Source organism: Artemia sp. Qi Xiang Cuo, chromosome 2, assembly GCF_049724085.1.
Source record: "Artemia sp. Qi Xiang Cuo chromosome 2, ASM4972408v1, whole genome shotgun sequence".
Classification (NCBI taxonomy): Eukaryota; Metazoa; Arthropoda; class Branchiopoda; order Anostraca; family Artemiidae; genus Artemia; species Artemia sp. Qi Xiang Cuo.
Genome location: NC_142795.1, coordinates 5,012,630 through 5,030,427, shown reverse-complemented (window position 1 = coordinate 5,030,427; position 17,798 = coordinate 5,012,630). Strand labels below are relative to the sequence as shown.

Sequence of the window (17,798 nt, the reverse complement as noted above, 5' to 3'; positions counted from 1 at the left end):
ATTCCGCCACTTTCAACGTTGTCAATAGTTCCCGCGTGACTTTTTTTAACGCAAATAAAGCAGATTACGAATTTCCTTCAAGCCACAAGATTGAAAATAAGAAAGCAAATTAAGATAATGAATAAAATTAAAAAAGCTATTAAAGTTAGTGTGAATTTTAGGAATTTAAGAAAACAGGAAATAAGGTGCCACTTTAAGGGCTCAAAATAGAATTTGCGAGGGTAGCGATTAGTTTAATTTGAAAGAAAATTAAAAGGCATATTGATTGGTGTGTTCATATTTTATCATGATGAAGAAACAGGTGAAAATGTGAAACTTTCGCCCCAAAGTGAAAATGAAAAAAAAAATATCAATAAAAAAAGGTAGTTACTAAAAAACACTTAAAATTAGCCTTTTGATTTTGAATCAAGTGGATTGTTAAGGGTCCTTTTAAGGGCTCAAAATAGAATTTGCAAGGGCAGCGATAAGTACATTTGGAAAGAGCATTAAAAGGCACATCGACTGGTATGTTTACGTTTTAGCTAGAGAATTAATCGGTAAATTTACCCAGAAACATTATGCAATATATTATTTAACCATACTTGAACTACTACAATATAGGTAATTTCACTACTATACAGGTAATTTTTACAGAATCGCTTTCAAATTCATCTACAATACAAACTGAAAGATGATTAGTACATTTGAACACAAAAGAGACATGGTGATTAAAACAAAATCAATGCATACAATATTTGGGTTACAACTTGGGGTCAAGGAACGTAAAGCGTTCCTTGGAATATTAAAAATCGCATTTCAATGTATTTGTTAGCATATGACTAAGTAGCAGAAAACGGACAAGATGTTTTAGAGAAACATCGATGCTAAAATAAAAATGGCGATGCCAGCATTTGTAACATAGGGATAACGAATTTAGGGTCATCTTTGTATTACTAAAAGTCAAATATCTTTCTTAATATTGTCGAAAGCTAATTTTGAAAGGTTTATCTAAAAAAAATTAAAATGTTGAAATTAGCAAAACTATAGGAAAATTTTAAAAAGAGTAAAAAATTTTGTAAAACCATAAAAAATCGCCTGAGCACTACTGAAATGCTAAGCACTAAAAAATCCATACAATTCAAAAAACGTCAATGATTTTCTTAAACTAGTAAATAAAAAACACCTTTTCAACAGGTTTGCAATGTTACAAATGACAATGATAATACGGGCCGTTCAGAAGGCCAATTCAAATAAACAGAAAAAAAATCCACAATTTTTAGTTGAGTTTGTAAAAAAAAAAAAAAAAAAAAAAAAAAAAAAAAAAAAACTTCGGGTTACAATTGGTTTATTGAAGCTTCTTAAGGGTTTCAACACAGCTTGAAACACTGACTTTGAGGTCATTGACATTCTACAAAAACTGTCAAGGTTTGCTCACAAAAACTGCAATATGAAAATGTCCCTTTAGTTTAGACCACAAGTAATCAAAGACTATCAATTTAAATCAATTCTAGCCACCGCTTGTGTCCCGACAAAGATTCCAACGAGCAGCATCAGGCACGGGCACAGGAATTGGGGTTCAAGGTGGACTTGAACCGCAAAATCCCATGAATTTACGTTTTCGTCTCCATGCTTTCCTGTAATTTTCATGGCGTTTGATTGTTTCTAAGGCCGGAACACCTTACACGCGAAGACTGCTATATGAAGACATTCATAGAGTCAGAGAACAAGGAATCAAATACTAACGAAACAAGTCAAACAATTAATCAAGACTGGAATAATTGAACGTATTTGACAATACTGCCACACTTCCAAGAAAAGATTTTCCGAGAAAACTTTGCTATTGCCTACTATCCATTTTTCAAAATCATTTTTACACTGTAAAAATGATTTAAAAAAATTATTAATTATAAAAATAAAGGATATTTTTATTTTTCTTCTTAAATTTTTATTTTATTGGTAATAAAAATAAGAATATCAAAACAAAATTTTTATTTTTATTATCTTTTTTTACGTTTTAGATTATTTTATGTGATATCTTTGTCAAAGAACAAAGTTACAAAATTATTCGTGATAACAATAAGAAAGAGACAGAAAAAACCTGTAAACACAAAGAAAAAGAGACGGAGGAAGGGGAAGAGAGAATTAAGAGCACACACAACTGGCTTATAAAGGTAAGACATTAAATTAATCTGAAAAAGCATCGTCATAATTAGGGAACAATGAATTAAGAGCCTTTTTTAGGGTTTTATTTACTTTAAATTCATATTTACTATCTAAGATGTATCGGCACACTGGGCAGGTAAACATTTTTGCACTAAAAGACCTTTCAAGGCAAATTTTGCAGATATTGTGACCACAAGGGGTAGTAACTGGGTTTTTGACAAGGTCACAACAGCAAACACAGTCAAACTGCTTTGAAACAGATTCAAGAAACACAGTTCTGCCTTCAGCTACTGTCTGTAGGCAATCATTCCAACCTTTTTCATTTGGTTTGTCGGCAGTGATCAGTTCAAGAATGGTTGTGTCCAGAGCAAAACGGGATGGTTTTGAGCGTTTTCCCATCATTAGGTCAAAGGCATTTTTTGTCTCTGGGACAGGACTTTCGTTCAGTTTGCGTTTTAATGCTCTTGGTGATGACGATTTCTTTGATTGCGAATTCTCTTTCTCTGCCATGTATTCTAAATACCTACAAATGGAAATGTTTAATATAAAATATGATTTATTTTTATAGGGACTACCACAACGGTGGCATTTTTTTGAGAAATTGAGTAATTCTTTTTTCAGAATATTCATTGAAAATCACAGATACATCTTGTAGTCTTTTATTCATAGGAATGAGTAAAGGGTACAACAGAACAATTTTTTCCGTGGAGAAAAGTTTAAAACGAGATAAAGAAAAATTCGAAGACCGTTTTAAGCTCGAGTTTTACAAATATAAAAAACGAAGCAAGCAGAGTGGCACTTGTTGGCTTGAGCATATATGCATTTTAACCTTTTATCTCAATAACGGAAACGATAACCTCAAGAGTCCAGCTAAGAATTTTATTAAACAGAGTGTGACTTTATTTTTAAGACTGATTTTCTCATTGGCATTGATTTTTCCCATTGTTTTTACCTTTTTAGTTCTAGCCTTAATCTTTATTTTCGTTTGGTAGAGAAACCCTTTTTTAACTTGTGTTGATTCCGTTAATGTCAAGAGTTGTCCCTATTTTACGGGTGATGCCCCCTCAATCCTTCACCCTTTACGCTAAACTTCAGCTTTTTATCACAACTCTTCCATTTCTTAATAAAAAGTGGCGAAAGAGGATATAACTCTCTCAGTCTTCACATTGCAAGTTAAGTCAAATTTTTTTCCCCAAATGAAGGTATATATGCAAATATCCCTCTATATTGACCTGAAAAGTAAAAAATCTGAGCCTAAGAATGTACTTTATGAAGCTTTAAGCCCCTCCCCCACTTCTCACAAAAAAAAACAACAATATATCAATCAATAAATAAGACAATTGGCCATCAATGAATTTCGTTTAATAGCAGATTGGTCCAATTCGAACCAAGATTGATGATTTGCCAGACAGAATGCCTTATTCTTAATAAGGCATTATGTTTCTCTTTTTTTTTATACTTAGATTGACTTGAAGACGGTCTCTAGAACTAGGGATCATCTTAAAAATTCAAACGCCGTGCAGAATTCAAATACAAGACCACCCAGAGACCAAAGACGAGTTTTTTTTCGTTCATTGGATAAGTAAGGGGCTGTAAAGACAAAAACACTGCAGCCAACACTTTCCTTCAAGACTAATCATATATAAATGAGAAATAATTTCTACTTACTTTGCTCCCCCTACGGTTTTAAAAAATTTATTGACATATAATTATATATATTGATAATCCCCCTTTCTATTTGTTTTGTTCAATACGGAATAAACCCTTAATTTCAAACTATTCCAGTTTCAGAATATTATCCGTATTTGCAATATGAGTTAAGAGAAGACAAGTAAATAAATGCGGTTGGCGTTAATATTCATTGAAAACCAAATCTACATTATAAAAGTTTAAATCAATCAGCCACCCCCCCCCCCCAAGAGTCGGATCTGTGAGTACCTACGGCTTTATATATAGGGTTTGGAAAGTGCCATTTCCTAACCTTTTCCCATACAACAATTTTTCTATTTTGTTTCGGATTTTCTATTAAATTGAAATTCAAAGAAGAGAAAAAAAGTAAGGCCAAGAGAAACTAAATTGAAACAGAAAATCAATAAAAGAAATAATATAAATCTCTTTAAAGATATCATTTAAAGATAAATCTCTTTAAAGATATTCATTTTGTAAAACACTGAAGAGGAACCAGAGCTAGTTTATACGACTGCTTAGCTAGAGCACTTTAAAATAATCTAGGTCGTTATTATTTTCGTTCCAAGGGTTGAAAGGGGAGTTTTCCCTGATTCTAAAAAAATATATCCTGCAGTTTTCTTCTATGTTTTTGTTTAACTGGAGAAACAAAAAGATTTGTTTTTGAAAGTCGAGGGGGGGGGGGAAATTCTGTTGTTTTTTAATTACTTTTTCGATGAACATTCGAAAAGAAAGTAATTTTCAATATCTTCAAGGGAGGGGAAGAGATCTAAGGGCAGCCAGCATGTTAATTGCCAGGAAGACTATCCCTGAAATGTTAAGATTTTTGTTTTCTATCGCTTGATGCATCTTTCATCTACTATTCTAACAAGTGCCCCCCCTCTCCCCTTGAATAATACCCAACCGAGACTAAATAATTACTTAATTTATTGTTTAAATAATATATTTAATTAAATAATATTTTTATTATTAATAAATAATAAATAAATAATATTATTAAATAAATGATATAATTAAATAAATAATATTTCTATTAAATTAAAATAATATTTTATTATTTTATTAGTTAATAATAACAAAAATTTATTACTAAATAATGACTAAAATAATTAGTTAACAATAGTTGAAAAAGAAAAAGAATAGAAAAAGTCTTACCCTTCTGGATATACCATTTTTAGTCCAATCTCGTTGATTCTGGCTTTCCCTTCTTTGGTCCATGGAGCTGGGGACGGATCGTCTCGTCGCATCAAATATCTCCAAACTATGAAACCAGCGTGACCTCTTTCTGGCCAATATTTAACAACCTTAGAAAGAAAAGCAACCTTAGAAAGAAAGCAGTACCTTAGAAATGGAAACAAGTTATCCCTCCTATTGTGCGTAAACTGCTCAGAAGCCACACGGAGTGGCTCTATAGATTATTTTATATTTGATGGCCAAAACGTTAGCTATGCCTTGTACCTATATACTTATTTGTAGGGTTGCTGATAGGGCAGAGGGGAGTAAACTATCTGAGGCCCATGGGGATTTCAGTGTTCTTTTTTTGGCCAAATTTTAAATAAGAAGTTCAATTGTTGTAAGTTTTGTTTTTTACTTCTAGAATGTATTTCATACTAAATACTTTATTTCATAACTAGTTATGATTTCTTCTTTCCACTGGACAAAGCAGTTGAGAACGTCTGCTGCCAAGAAGCTTGAGAAAATAAAGTCTGTTTATTTGAGTATCTCCTGCAGTAAACTGCAGGCGAGGGCCAGGGGGAAGGGGGGTTGAGTTTTAGTTTTTCGATTCCATTCCCTAGAGCCACTGTCATAATCTTGCTTTTTGAAAAATAGTGTTTGAAAGGCAGGCCCGCACACATTGTTTTGTTCCTTTTTTCTCGGGGGGTGGGGGGGGGGCAATAATAAAAAAAAAACATATTTTATAGAATAAATTGAAGAGGTGCCCAGTCGGGTAAGTCTTCGATTCGGGGGGGGGGGGCTGTCTGGCTCCAAGACCCCTCTTCTGCGTACATTCCTTTTGTAAGATAATGTTTTAGTGACACAAAGAATATGCCATAAGTAGAATCTTTTGAAAACAAACTAGTTTAGTTAGGATCCAGCTCACTAAGAGGTGGATGCAAGCTAAACGTTCATTTTGAAAAAACTTCCGACATTTATTTACTGCAATAGCTGGAGCTGAGATGAGCATATCAATATTAAAAAAGAAAGTATAAACTAAGGAGCGAAAAAAAAAAACCACTATCAACACAAATATAAAGTAGTAAGTGCTACTTCGAGGTCAATAGATTTAAATGAGTTATAAATAGAATTACTCAGGCTACACGGTTCATGATTTTTATAATGACCACGGATTTCACAAAATTACATCAACTGTACATGTAAATAAATATAAAATGCTTTTACAATGAAACGCAATACTTATTAAGAAAAGATGCTCAATAATAATTCAATAAAATGGTTAAATCAAATACCTTAGATTAAAACACACCAAATACCTTAGATTAATATATTTACCAAATTTCGCTATATCACGATATTTCTTTTCTCTGAGGGCAGAATATGCACCATGTCTGGCGATCCTCAACAGCAATTCGAGTCCGAAACTTACAATAATAAGACAGCAAAACAAAGCTCAGCATTTTCCCCAAAGAAGTCTAAATTATCTTGCGTTTCTCAATATTCATTCAGTGTTCATTTAGAGTTCATGGTGAAACGACCTGTTTTGGATTCAAACCTATTGCAAAGGATTATATCAATGCAGACGAAAAAAATAGCTTTCTCCTGGATTATAAACAAGCCTGTGTGGGAAGTTTATGTTTAATGAACTTAATTTACTATTATTCAGCGCTCGTCGCCTGACCATCACGTGTACTTCGCGTGTGTTGGTTTAAATTATTTTTGAAGTGAATTTATAACGAGATGAGCGTTTCCGAGCTTTTGTATTCACCGCTGTTGAACTTTGTTTTTGAAAATTTAAGTGGTGTTGATGAAGCCGTTATTTTACGGAAAGGAGTGGACTTTTTAAAGATTTGGAAACTGTTAAGTCAGAGAAAGCAAAGCTATGGAGTTTTGTGAATGAAAATGATCCCCCTGTCAGAAGGGGCACTAATGCAATTCTCAGTCACCTGCAAGATATTATAGACTTTATAAAGAAATGTGATGCCGATGGAAAACAGCTCCCTTGTTTTGTCATCAAAAGGCCAACAGAACTCTCTGTTATCTCTGCTACAGCGTTTACACACGTCACAGAAAAGCTTACGAGCCTTGAGCAAGCGATTTCGCTAGTTTCTGCCAAGATTGATTTGTACAATCTGAACTTTCCTCAAATACCTGTGATTAGCCAACCTGCTGCGTGTGATACGCATACTAAAATTTTGATCTCCGATCCCCCGCCTGAGCATGGTGACCCGCTAAAGCGAAAATCAGTAATAGACTCAATTTCTGGTCATCAGCTGGTGTCCAGAGTGCGAGCGACTAAATAGCGGTGGACGGTGAATATTGAGAAATCTGCAGCTGAAGATTTTTGCAAATCAGCAAAGGAAGCTCTACCTGGTTCTAGTGTGAAAGTTTTATCTAAAAAACACACTGGTGTTATTCGAGAAGTCCCGTTTGATTTTGACCTTAAAATGCTACGGAACCAGTTTGGTATAATCGGGTCTAGTCGATTTGGAACAAGCAAATCGGTTAAGCTTGAATTTGCAGACGCGATTACTAAAAAATTATTTCTGCGAAACGGTGTGAAGATTGGGTATGAAAACCTCCGTGTTTATGAGTTCAAGCAATTTCCAAAGTTTTGCTTCAAGTGTCGTTCCACTGGGCATTTGGAAAGTGCGTGTACTAGTAGCACTCCTAAGTGCGCTCGTTGTGCTGGACCGCATTTATCCACGAACAGTGATCGTTGTATGGAATCTCCGAAATGTGGCAATTGTTGAGGATCTCATTCTTCTTACAGCCTACGATGCCCTGTGACAAAGAAGATCACTGATAAGGTCTATTCCCAGAAATGAATCCGGACATAAGTATATTCTCATTTAATATTAATGGAACGAGAGGCAAGGACTTTTTTATTGATGATCTGTATGTTAATTACGACGTTGTTTGTCTCCAAGAACATTTACTGACCGCCTTTAGCGAAAATTTTCTGAGACGAAGCAGTGATCACGTTGTTTTTGTGCGTCCAGCTAAAATTACGCGTGGCCACCCTTCTGGCGGCTTAGCATGTGTTTTTAAGAAAAATATTTCTGGTGAGAGTCCTGTGCTCTTCCAATCACATGACAATTTTCTTGCGGTGTGTCTTGGTAATATTGTATTAATTAATGTGTATCTGCCATATAATGATCGTTCCATTCGTTCACTTCAGAATTTCTCTTGTGCTTGTAATGGTCTTAAAACTTTAATTCAAAAGATATCAGATAACGGGTTGCATTTTGTTATTGCTGGTGGTTTTAATACCGATCTGGTTTCTGATAATGTAAGGAATGGTCAGCTTTTTGATTCTCTCCCGGCTTATCAAATTGTTCAGAAGTCCCACGATTATACGTATAGTCACCAGTCAGGTAGTAAATCAGACATTAACCATGTAATTTGTTCTGCATCTTGTTTATTCACCCGTTACGATTCATTTTGCTGAAAATGATCTTGATCACCTTCCACTGTCGTTTTCTGTATCGAAGTCTGTTGTTTGTTTTGGGAGTGTTTATAAGAGTAGTGGCGTATGTTCTAAATGGCTTTATAAGTCTGATTGGAATGATGCGAATTTTTCTGTTTATCTTATAACATTGGCTTCACTTCTAAGTACGATTTATGTTCCTTATCAGCTTTTGCAATGTAGTCAGAATTTTATTTATGCTAGATATGAAATAGACCGATATTATCATTCCATCCTCTCTGCTATGAAAGAAGCTGAAAAAATTTCTGTCCCAGTAAAGCGAATCCGAAAGAATACTCAAATGCCTCTTTGGTCACTTGACCCTAACCTTAAGGCCTGTAAAAATAAAGCTAAATTTTGGCTAAAAATTTGGACAGATTGTGGTCGGCATAGGTCTGGTAGTGTTTTTCTTATTAAACAGAAAACTAAATTAGAATTTAAGAAGTATCTAAAAAGTGTCCAATACCGAGGGCTTGATTTTCCATCTTCGCCTAAAGATTGGAGGAAAGTAATTAATTCAAGCAAAACAGACGACTCTGATGTAAGTAGTAATGCTATTCCACCAAGTTCTTGGCATGCATATTATTCGAAGATTTTCTCCTTTTTGAATTATTCTGTTCATAGAAAGTTTGGTGAAGCGTTTGTTAAAATTGTCCCTAGATTTCTATGTCAGCGCTTTGTTTTGCCTATATCGCGTTGTGAAGTTTTGAATGCTTTGAATCATCGTAAGTCGAAATCTATTGATGCTGATGGTATCTCTAAAAACTCCCCAATGTGCTGAACTTGTGTCACATCTTGCGGTTTTGTTTCAAATGTGCTTGGCATCTTCTGTTGTCCCGGAAAGCTTTTTGTATGGCAGCGTGACTTCAATTTTAAAGAGGTAAACCGCCAACAGATTGCTCTTCTTACCGTCCAGTTTCTGTTTCTTGCAATATTAGCAAGGTCTTCGAGTATATTCTTTTACCTAATTTAACTCGAAATATTTCTTTCTTTGGTGAAAATCAACTTAGTTTCAGATCTGTTGTGGGGTGCCAACATGCTCATCGTGTCCTTTCTTTTATTCTACTGTCTAATTCTTCTAAGGGTAAAGGCTTCTATCTATTTACAGTTGATATTTCAAAGGCTTTTCATTCTGTTGTTAATTACCAGCTTTTCTTTTCTTTGGCATCTTCTGGTGTTAATTTTTCGGTTGATTTATCTTTTACGGTTTTGGTATTCTAATTCTTACCTCCGCCTGAAATCTTCTCCAGAAACAACTATTAAAGTGCTTCGTGGTTTAGGCAGGGAGGTGTTTTATCACCAACCCTTTTCAAAATTTGTATTTCTACTGTTCTGAAAAAGATCTCAGGCACTTATTTTTCTGGTTCTACTGATATTTCTTACATTGCCTATGCTGATGACATTCTGTTCATTAGTCGTACTAAGTCTGCTCTTTCTGCGATGGTTTCCTTAGTTTCTCAGTCTTTTCTAAATATTGGTCTATCCTTGAATCTTGACAAGTGTGAATTCTTATCTTATAATCTGTCTTCGTCTACTCCTCTGGTATGTAATGAATTTTCTGTACTTTCTGTCTCTTCCTTTCGGTGGGTTGGTATTACTGTTTCTAATTCTCTAGCTCTCTTTTGTAAACAGATTGTTGCTGATTCAGTAAGAAAAATTCAGTTCAGTTATTCAAAAATTGTAGCAAACCGTGGAAAATATAACAGAAGAACTCTTCGACGCTTATTCTCGACTTTTTCTGATCATTCTGTGCTTTATTTTTCGGGTGTTCATTCTGTTCTTAAGCTAAAGGATTTAACAAAGATTAAAGTTACATATTTCAAATTTTGCAAATTTTTTCTTTCTCTGCCGCCATGGACTAGAAATCGGTATCTAATTAATAATTTCTATGTTACGGATGTAACTCAAAAGCTCGGTGACCTACACAAAAAGCTTTCTGCAGATGCATTTTATAATATTGGCCCTGACCACGGTATTTTACAGTTCTTTTCTTAGTTTAATTTAATTGCTAGTGTTTTTTGAGTTCTTTTTTGTTTTTCTTTTTTATTATTATGTTTATACTCCACTTGTACTACTTGTTGTCTTGTAGTTGTGGGTAATAAATGATTGATTGATTGATTGAATATAATTTTACATGCATTTAGATTCTTGTAATGTAAGATCATTGACTAAATTCTATGAATATAATGGATTAAAAAAATATTCGATAAAAAAACTTTTTGGAAGTTTTTGGAAAAAAAATCATTGGCAACCATGTCTATACTTGTAATATTTATACCTTATATATTCCGTCATAGCGCACTCCTTCGTCGGGCGCGTAGGGGGAATGTTTCTTCGCCTTGTAGCTTCTAATGACTCTTACTGGTTTACCACCTTTCCAATCGGAAGCTTCAGCACCATTAAGCGAGTCAAATTTCGCGTTACAGTTAAGGGCGATGGCTTTGTTTGAACGAGTAAGTTCTTGGTCGAAACTCTGAGCGGCAGTTCTTTTGTTTCCTATAAAACACAGAAAAGTAATTACTTAAGAAAAAATACACATTGAAAAGGAGCTTAAGCTTAACCGCTCTTTAGTTCTTAAATTTGCTTGATTTGTAAACTTCTCAAGCCTTGACTGCTGAAAATATCAATATTTGAGAAAAATATTGACATAGAAAAAAGTTTTAAGATTGACTACTAAATACTAAAGGATTATAGGGAACTGATAAGAGGATATTTTGGGGCTTTAGTTTAAGCTTAACAGGACTTATACTGCTAACGCCACTGAGAGTGCAGCGTTACCCTTAATTCCCACATGCTGCGATTTGCAGGAAAGCATAATTCAAACCCCGCATTTATTTTCCAGGAAACACGCATGAAAATAAAAATGCACAAAATGCGTCACAAAAAAATGCATAAAAACGAAAAGACACACAAAAATATTAAACACATAAAAATTGCAGGTACGATGCGTACAAATCGCAACTAGCTTTACCCTATCTTACATATAGATTGTAGCATATAAGCAACCGGCCAATCAACTATTCATTTGATTCCTTAGCACGTTTCTCTCACTGCCTGAATAATTTCAAAGCATTTGAAGATTGCACGGATGTAATCTGTAAAGCGAATGCATGTGAATTGGCTACATAAGTGTCAGAATCAACCGTATCAGCATCTTGCAAGGCCACAGTGGAAAATGTCAAGTTTGTAAATGACCCCCTAATTTTAACATCAGAGATACTTATCCTGGTTCATTTACGTACCAAAAAAGACGTAATATCACAGTTTCTTTTCACTTTGTAAATCAGCTTTCATTAAACCAAGTCAGCTACGTAGCTGAATGAACTACCAATATTGCAAACCCAGTGATCACAGCAATCGTCGGTGTTGCCACTCAACCGATACCGAGAAGTGGTGCAGGTCAATGGAAAAAAGGTGGTTTACGGTACCTTTCAACCGAATTGCGGTATATTTTGATGCCCGTAATGCAAACACGTCGCCACTAGTTTCAAGAAAAAACTTACTTTTAAAAGCAATTAATTCCTCGCTACTTTTCTTGCGGATGGATACTAGTCTTTATTATTTTATCTTTTAGTGGTAGATTTTGTCTTTGAATCCGAACAAGAAAGATAGAATAAAAAGGAAAAGCGACACCCTCCAGACACCCACCCCATATATGAAAGGGAAAAAGTCCTCAATGATAAATTCACATCTTTTCCCCCCTGTCTGACAATCTCATCCGCTCTTTATCACTAATAGCTCATCCAGACCATCCACTATCTAGAAAATTGGAAGCAGGACAATCTAAACTTTTCTGCTTTAAACTAGATTAAAAGTTTATTTATCAATATTTGTTTTTCGGCTTTTTCTCCAGAAATTTTGTGTATACTGTCATTTTTGTCCCATTTTTCTATTTTCTGATCCTCTGATTTACCGGCCTTGAAAAGGAAAAAAGGACAAATGTACCAGTTTACACTCCCAATTTTCCCCCATATTTTTTTAAGAAAGTGAACAGTCTGACGTACTCCAAAATATGAGATGCTGGATGTTAAGTTTTTAAAGGCTCGGTAAATATGTAAAATGACATTCTCAACCCAAATGCTATTTTTTTACTCTTTGAATGTTAGACCCTTTGTGTCACAGGAGCAGTTTTGACACAACTTACTTTCTTAAAATATATTTCAAAAGAGTAAATGTAAGAATAATGCGAATTGTAGTGATGCCTTTCTACAATTTTCACAGTTTCGAGAGAGTACATTATTAACTTGCTTAAAAAAAAATTATCAGTATGGTTCAGATTTTTGATCTGTCAGATACCTAGTGGGTTTTGGTGGCTTTAAGAGCACTTTTGTATATCAAAAGCACAGTTTATATAATTATCCAGTAAGTTTACCGCAAATGATTTCTGGCTCTTCATTCTCGGTGCGAACAAATAGCTTCTCCCACTTATTTCTGCACTTATTGTCCACTTATTGGTTGAGCCGGCCAAGTGGTTTTGTCAGTACTTGTTCCGTAGGTGAATATTCTTTGTCTACCCGTGAAAAGATCTAATGCCGCTTATGTTTATATCTGCAAAAACGTTCTCTGGAGCACTCGCACCTCGGTCCGGGTTTTTATAATGGGCGAGATAGGGAAAGATCATACTGGATAATTATATAAACTGTGATCAAAAGTAACTCTTCCAACTTTTATGGGAGAAATAGTGTGCAATGACCCTGAGATATCGCACTGTCTGAAAAATGAGATGGAAAAATGGAAACCGAAATGGCTAGAAAAAGAGCGTTACTATGAACACGACTAAATTTTAATGACAATCATCACAGTAAAGACAATAAAAACGTTAAAAACAATCATTCGCAAAGGCAGACAAAGGTCACTCGGTATCATACAGAGTATCATACTCATCGAAGACCTACTTTGGCCGCACTATACAAAGATTTTGATTCACATCAGTGCAGTCCCTTGAGGTTGCACTAGATTTCACTTGAATGACACGTTTAACAAGTCCCAGTACTAGCTCCCGCTTGTAATGGCTAGAACTACCTTTTTGCTGACGGTTCAGAACACATTCAGCTTTTAATGACAACGAAAGAGTTAGCAAATGAATTTGCTGACGTTTTGACTTCCTTTAAAAAAAAAAACTTCCTTCTATGACCTCCTTAAAAAAAAACAAAAAAAAAACGCTCAGCCATGACGTTTGATATTAGCAATAAAAAAGGATCTATCAATTTTGAAACGCTTGGAAACATTACTTCTCTCGTAGCAGATTTCAGTGTAAGGATATGGCACTACACTGCTATGTAAAGCCGTCCAAATTTTCAAGATTCAAACCTTCAGATAAAGTAACACTTGATATGAACTGCCAATCTTACTTCATCTTTGTTTTATTCAATATGCCAAAGGTATAATACTAAAAAAATTACTGATGATTAGGAACTCATAGCTCGTAACTAGAGCTTGGAGTCTGGAAATAGAGGAAGTCATTTATCTTTTCAGAGGGGCAAAAACGATCTAGCACTGGTTTGATGTTCACATGTGAGGGATTTTTAAGGACAAAAGAGTCCGAATACAACTTATGAGTATTCCACTGCTCGAGAATAAGCTTTGCATAGATTTCAGATGAAAGCCAAGCTTCTCCACCTGAGTGAAGACTCAGGCCTATTCCTTCCCATAATTTTGCAATAATTTTATTCATTCCTATAATTTTCCTATAAACTTCCTATAATTTATATCTTGTAATTTTGCCAGTGTGTTAAAAATAATTGAATTTTCTTTTGCATAAATCTTCCAGACTCTTTGATTTTTTTTTTTTTTACAAATATGATTTGCAACCAGGGTACATTAATGACAGCTAAATTTCCCAATTGTAGCCAATGGTTATTTTTCTTCGTCAAAGTGATTTATTTCCATCAGCATTAGAGTAGAAGGGGAGGTGCTACTCGTGACAGTACACCAAATATGGGCATAGAACCACGTGGTTTATGGTTTTTGTCAGTGAGAATGAAAAAACAGTATTTTTCTCACTTGAAAAACAGGAATTTTCTCACATTGATGGTTGTTTTTATGGTTTTTGTCAGTGAGAATGAAAAAACAGGAACTTTCTCACATTTATGGCTGTTTTATGGTTTTTGTCAGTGAGAATGGAAAAACAGGAACTTTCTCACTTTCATGGATTATTGAGTCATTAATCAAATTGTTTCCGGGCAAGGTTAATTAATGTCTGACAGATGACGTTAAGTTAATTAATGTCATTGATGTATGTCCAAAGAGAATGTTTCCGAGGCAAAGTTTAGATCACACATGACAGATGATGTCATGATTGATTGATTTACGAAAGGGGAATTAATTTGTTGTTTCTAAAGAGAATCGTTTCCGAGCGAATGTTTTGATCTTAGCGCGCGAAAAGGTTTCTTTGTAATTTCAAATGTGAAAGCACAGGGATGCCAAAAACAAAAGGAACTCACTGAAATTACGTTTAGGGATTATTTGGGCGAAACCGTTTTAGCCATTATAGGGAATTATTTCGGCGAAACAGTTAGAGACATTTTAAAAGATGATTTAAAAGAGGATTTTAGAAGAGGATTTGAGGGTGAAACTCTGTGGTCGTTATAATACACAAGTTCAATTTGAACAGTGTTGTGAGGTCCTCTACCACAACCCCAAAGGCTCCTCATACCCCACCCCAACCCCGAAGGAAGCCCCCCCGTCCCCAAAGGTCCACCGGGCTCCCAAAAGACCACCAGGATCCCAAAGGGCCCCCCGGACCCCCAAAGGCCCTCCCCCGGTCCCCAAAGGTCCACCGGGCTCCCAAAGGACCAATCGGCCCTCAAGTGCCCCCCAGACCACCAAAGGCCCTCCCCGGGCCCCCCAAAGGCCCACCGGGCTCCCAAAAGACCACCGGGCTCCCAAAGGGCCCCTGGACCCCCAAAGGCCCTCACCCGGTCCCAAAAGGTCCACAGGGCTCCCAAAGGGCCACCCGGCCCTAAAGGACCCCCCAGACCCCCAAAAGACCCCCGGCGCCCCAAAGGCCCCGGAGCCCCCATTTTTTAATACTTTTTATGGCTTTATTATATCTTTTCAGAACAAATTATTATTTTAGGGAATTATTTCGGCGAAACGGCTAGAGACATTTTAAAAGATGATTTAAAAGATGATTTTAGAAGAGAATTTGAGGGTAAAACTCTGTGGTCCTTATAATACACAAGTTGTATTTTAACAGTGTCGTGAGGTCCTCTACCCCAACCCCAAAGGTTTCTCAGGCCCCACCCCAACTCTGCCGGAAGCACCCCAGTCCCCATAGACCCACTGGGCTCTCAAAAGACTACCAGGCTCCCAAAGGACCCCCCGGGCTTCCAACGGCACTCCACCGGACTCTCAGGAGCCCCCGGGCGCCCACTAAACCCATCGTCCCGCCAGTGCCCCCCAGTCCACCTAAGGACCTACTCGGGCCCCCCAAAGGCCCTCCCCCAGTCCCCAAAGGTCAAAAGGGCTCCCAAAGGGCCACCCAGCCCGAAAGGGCCTCCCCCCAGACCCCCAAAGGACCCCCGGCGCCCCAAAGGCCCCTGAGCCCCCATTTTTAATACTTTTTTATGGCTTTATTATATCTTTTCAGAACAAGTTATTTTCTTAATGTCCATCCTAAACCCATTTTACAAGTTGAAGTACCCATCCTTTTCACCCAAAACTTTACTTTACTGATTTTTGAATGCTCCTACACCAAGCAATACTTTTCAATGGCATTTCAGAACAAGTTCTTTTCTTAATTTCCCTCCTAAACCCATTTTACAAATTGAAGCACCCATTCTTTACACCCACAACTTTACATTACAGCTTTTTGAATGCTCCAACACCAAGCAATACTTTTCAAAGGGCATTTCAGAACAAGTTCCTTTCTCAATGTCCATCCTAAACCCATTTTACAACTTGAAATACTTATCTTTTTCACCACAACTTTACATTACAGCTTTTTTGGATACCTCAACACCAAGAAATACTTTTCAAAGGCATTTCAGAGCAACTTTTTCTTAATGTCCTTCCTAAACCAATTTTACAAGTTGAAGTACTTATCTTTTTCAACACAACTTTACATTACAGCTTTTGGATACCTCAACACCAAGAAATACTTTTCAAAAGGCATTTCAGAGCAAGTTCCTTTCTTAATGTCCCTTCAAAACCCATTTTCTAACTTGAAGCATTTATCCTTTTCACCCACAACTTTACTTTACAGCTTTTTGTATACCTCAACACCAAGAAATACTTTTCAAAGACCATTTCAGAGCAAGTTCCTTTCTTAATGTCCCTTCAAAACCCATTTTACAAGTTGAAGTACTTATCTTTTCACCCAAAACTATACTTTACAGCTTTAGGGATACCTCAACACCAAGAAATACTTTTCAAAGACCATTTCAGAGCAAGTAACTTTCTTAATGTACCCTCCTAAACCCATTTTCCAACTTGGAGTACTTATCTTTTTCACCCACAACTCTACTTTACAGCTTTTAGGATACCTCAACCCCAAGAAATACTTAGGTTAGGCTAGATTAAATTAGGTTAGATTAGGTTAGGCTATCCTACGTACGCTTCACTTAGGTTAGGTTAGGTGAAAGACAGGCAAAAAGTTAGGTGAATGGTTAGGTTAGGATAGACTAGATTAAGTTAGGTTAGGTTAGGTTAGCCTACGTACGTGCGCTTACGTAGGCTAACCTAGCCTAACCTAACTTAATCTAGTCTATCCTAACCTAACCATTCACCTAAATTTTTGCCTGTCTTTAACCTAACCTAACCTAGGTGAAGCGTACGTAGGATAACCTAACCTAATCTAACCTAATTTAATCTAGCCTAACCTAAGTATTTCTTGGGGTTGAGGTATCCTAAAAGCTGTAAAGTAGAGTTGTGGGTGAAAAAGATAAGTACTTGAAGTTGGAAAATGGGTTTAGGAGGGAATTTTAAGAAAGTAACTTGCTCTGAACTTGTCTTTGAAAAGCATTTCTTGGTTTTGAGGTATTGCCATAGCTGAAAACTATAGTTTTGGGTGAAAAAGATAAGTATTTCCTCTTTTAAAATGGCTTTAGAAGGGACATTAATACAGTAGCTTACTTTGACATTGTGTTTGAAAAGTATTTATTGGTGTTGAGATATACTAAAAGCTGTTAAGTATAGTTTTGTGTGAAAAATATAATGACTTCGACGTTGAAAATGGGATTAGGATGGAGATTAAAAAAATGAATTGCTCTGAAATGGTCTTTGTAAAGTATTTGTTGGTAATGAGGTATACTATAAGATGTAAAGTACAGTTTTGTGTGAAAAAGATAAGTACTTCAACTTGTAAAATGGTTTTAGTAGGGAC

The 17,798-nt window shown here is 35.9% G+C and overlaps 1 protein-coding gene across 1 annotated transcript; it reads right to left on the bottom strand.

The window, feature by feature from the left end:
* Positions 1-2,133: 2,133 nt before the first annotated feature.
* Positions 2,134-13,936, bottom strand: LOC148954824 (E3 ubiquitin-protein ligase UHRF1-like). The gene is made up of 4 exons (XM_089105246.1): positions 13,876-13,936; positions 10,752-10,969; positions 4,984-5,132; positions 2,134-2,665 (listed from the first exon to the last, which is right to left on the bottom strand). Exons 1-4 carry the CDS (start codon positions 13,934-13,936, stop codon positions 2,164-2,166), a joined length of 930 nt encoding a protein of 309 aa, XP_088961372.1. The 3' UTR covers positions 2,134-2,163.
* Between the last annotated feature and the right edge of the window lie 3,862 nt (positions 13,937-17,798).

Coding starts and splice junctions, on each gene's coding strand:
- LOC148954824 (XM_089105246.1), bottom strand. CDS start 13,936: ATGACTTCCTCTATTTCCAGACTCCAAGCTCTAGTTACGAGCTATGAG. Junction 10,970..13,875: donor CTATGAGTTCCTAATCATCA/GTAATTTTTTTA, acceptor TGTGTTTTATAG/GAAACAAAAGAACTGCCGCT. Junction 5,133..10,751: donor GCTATGACGGAATATATAAG/GTATAAATATTA, acceptor TTTCTTTCTAAG/GTTGTTAAATATTGGCCAGA.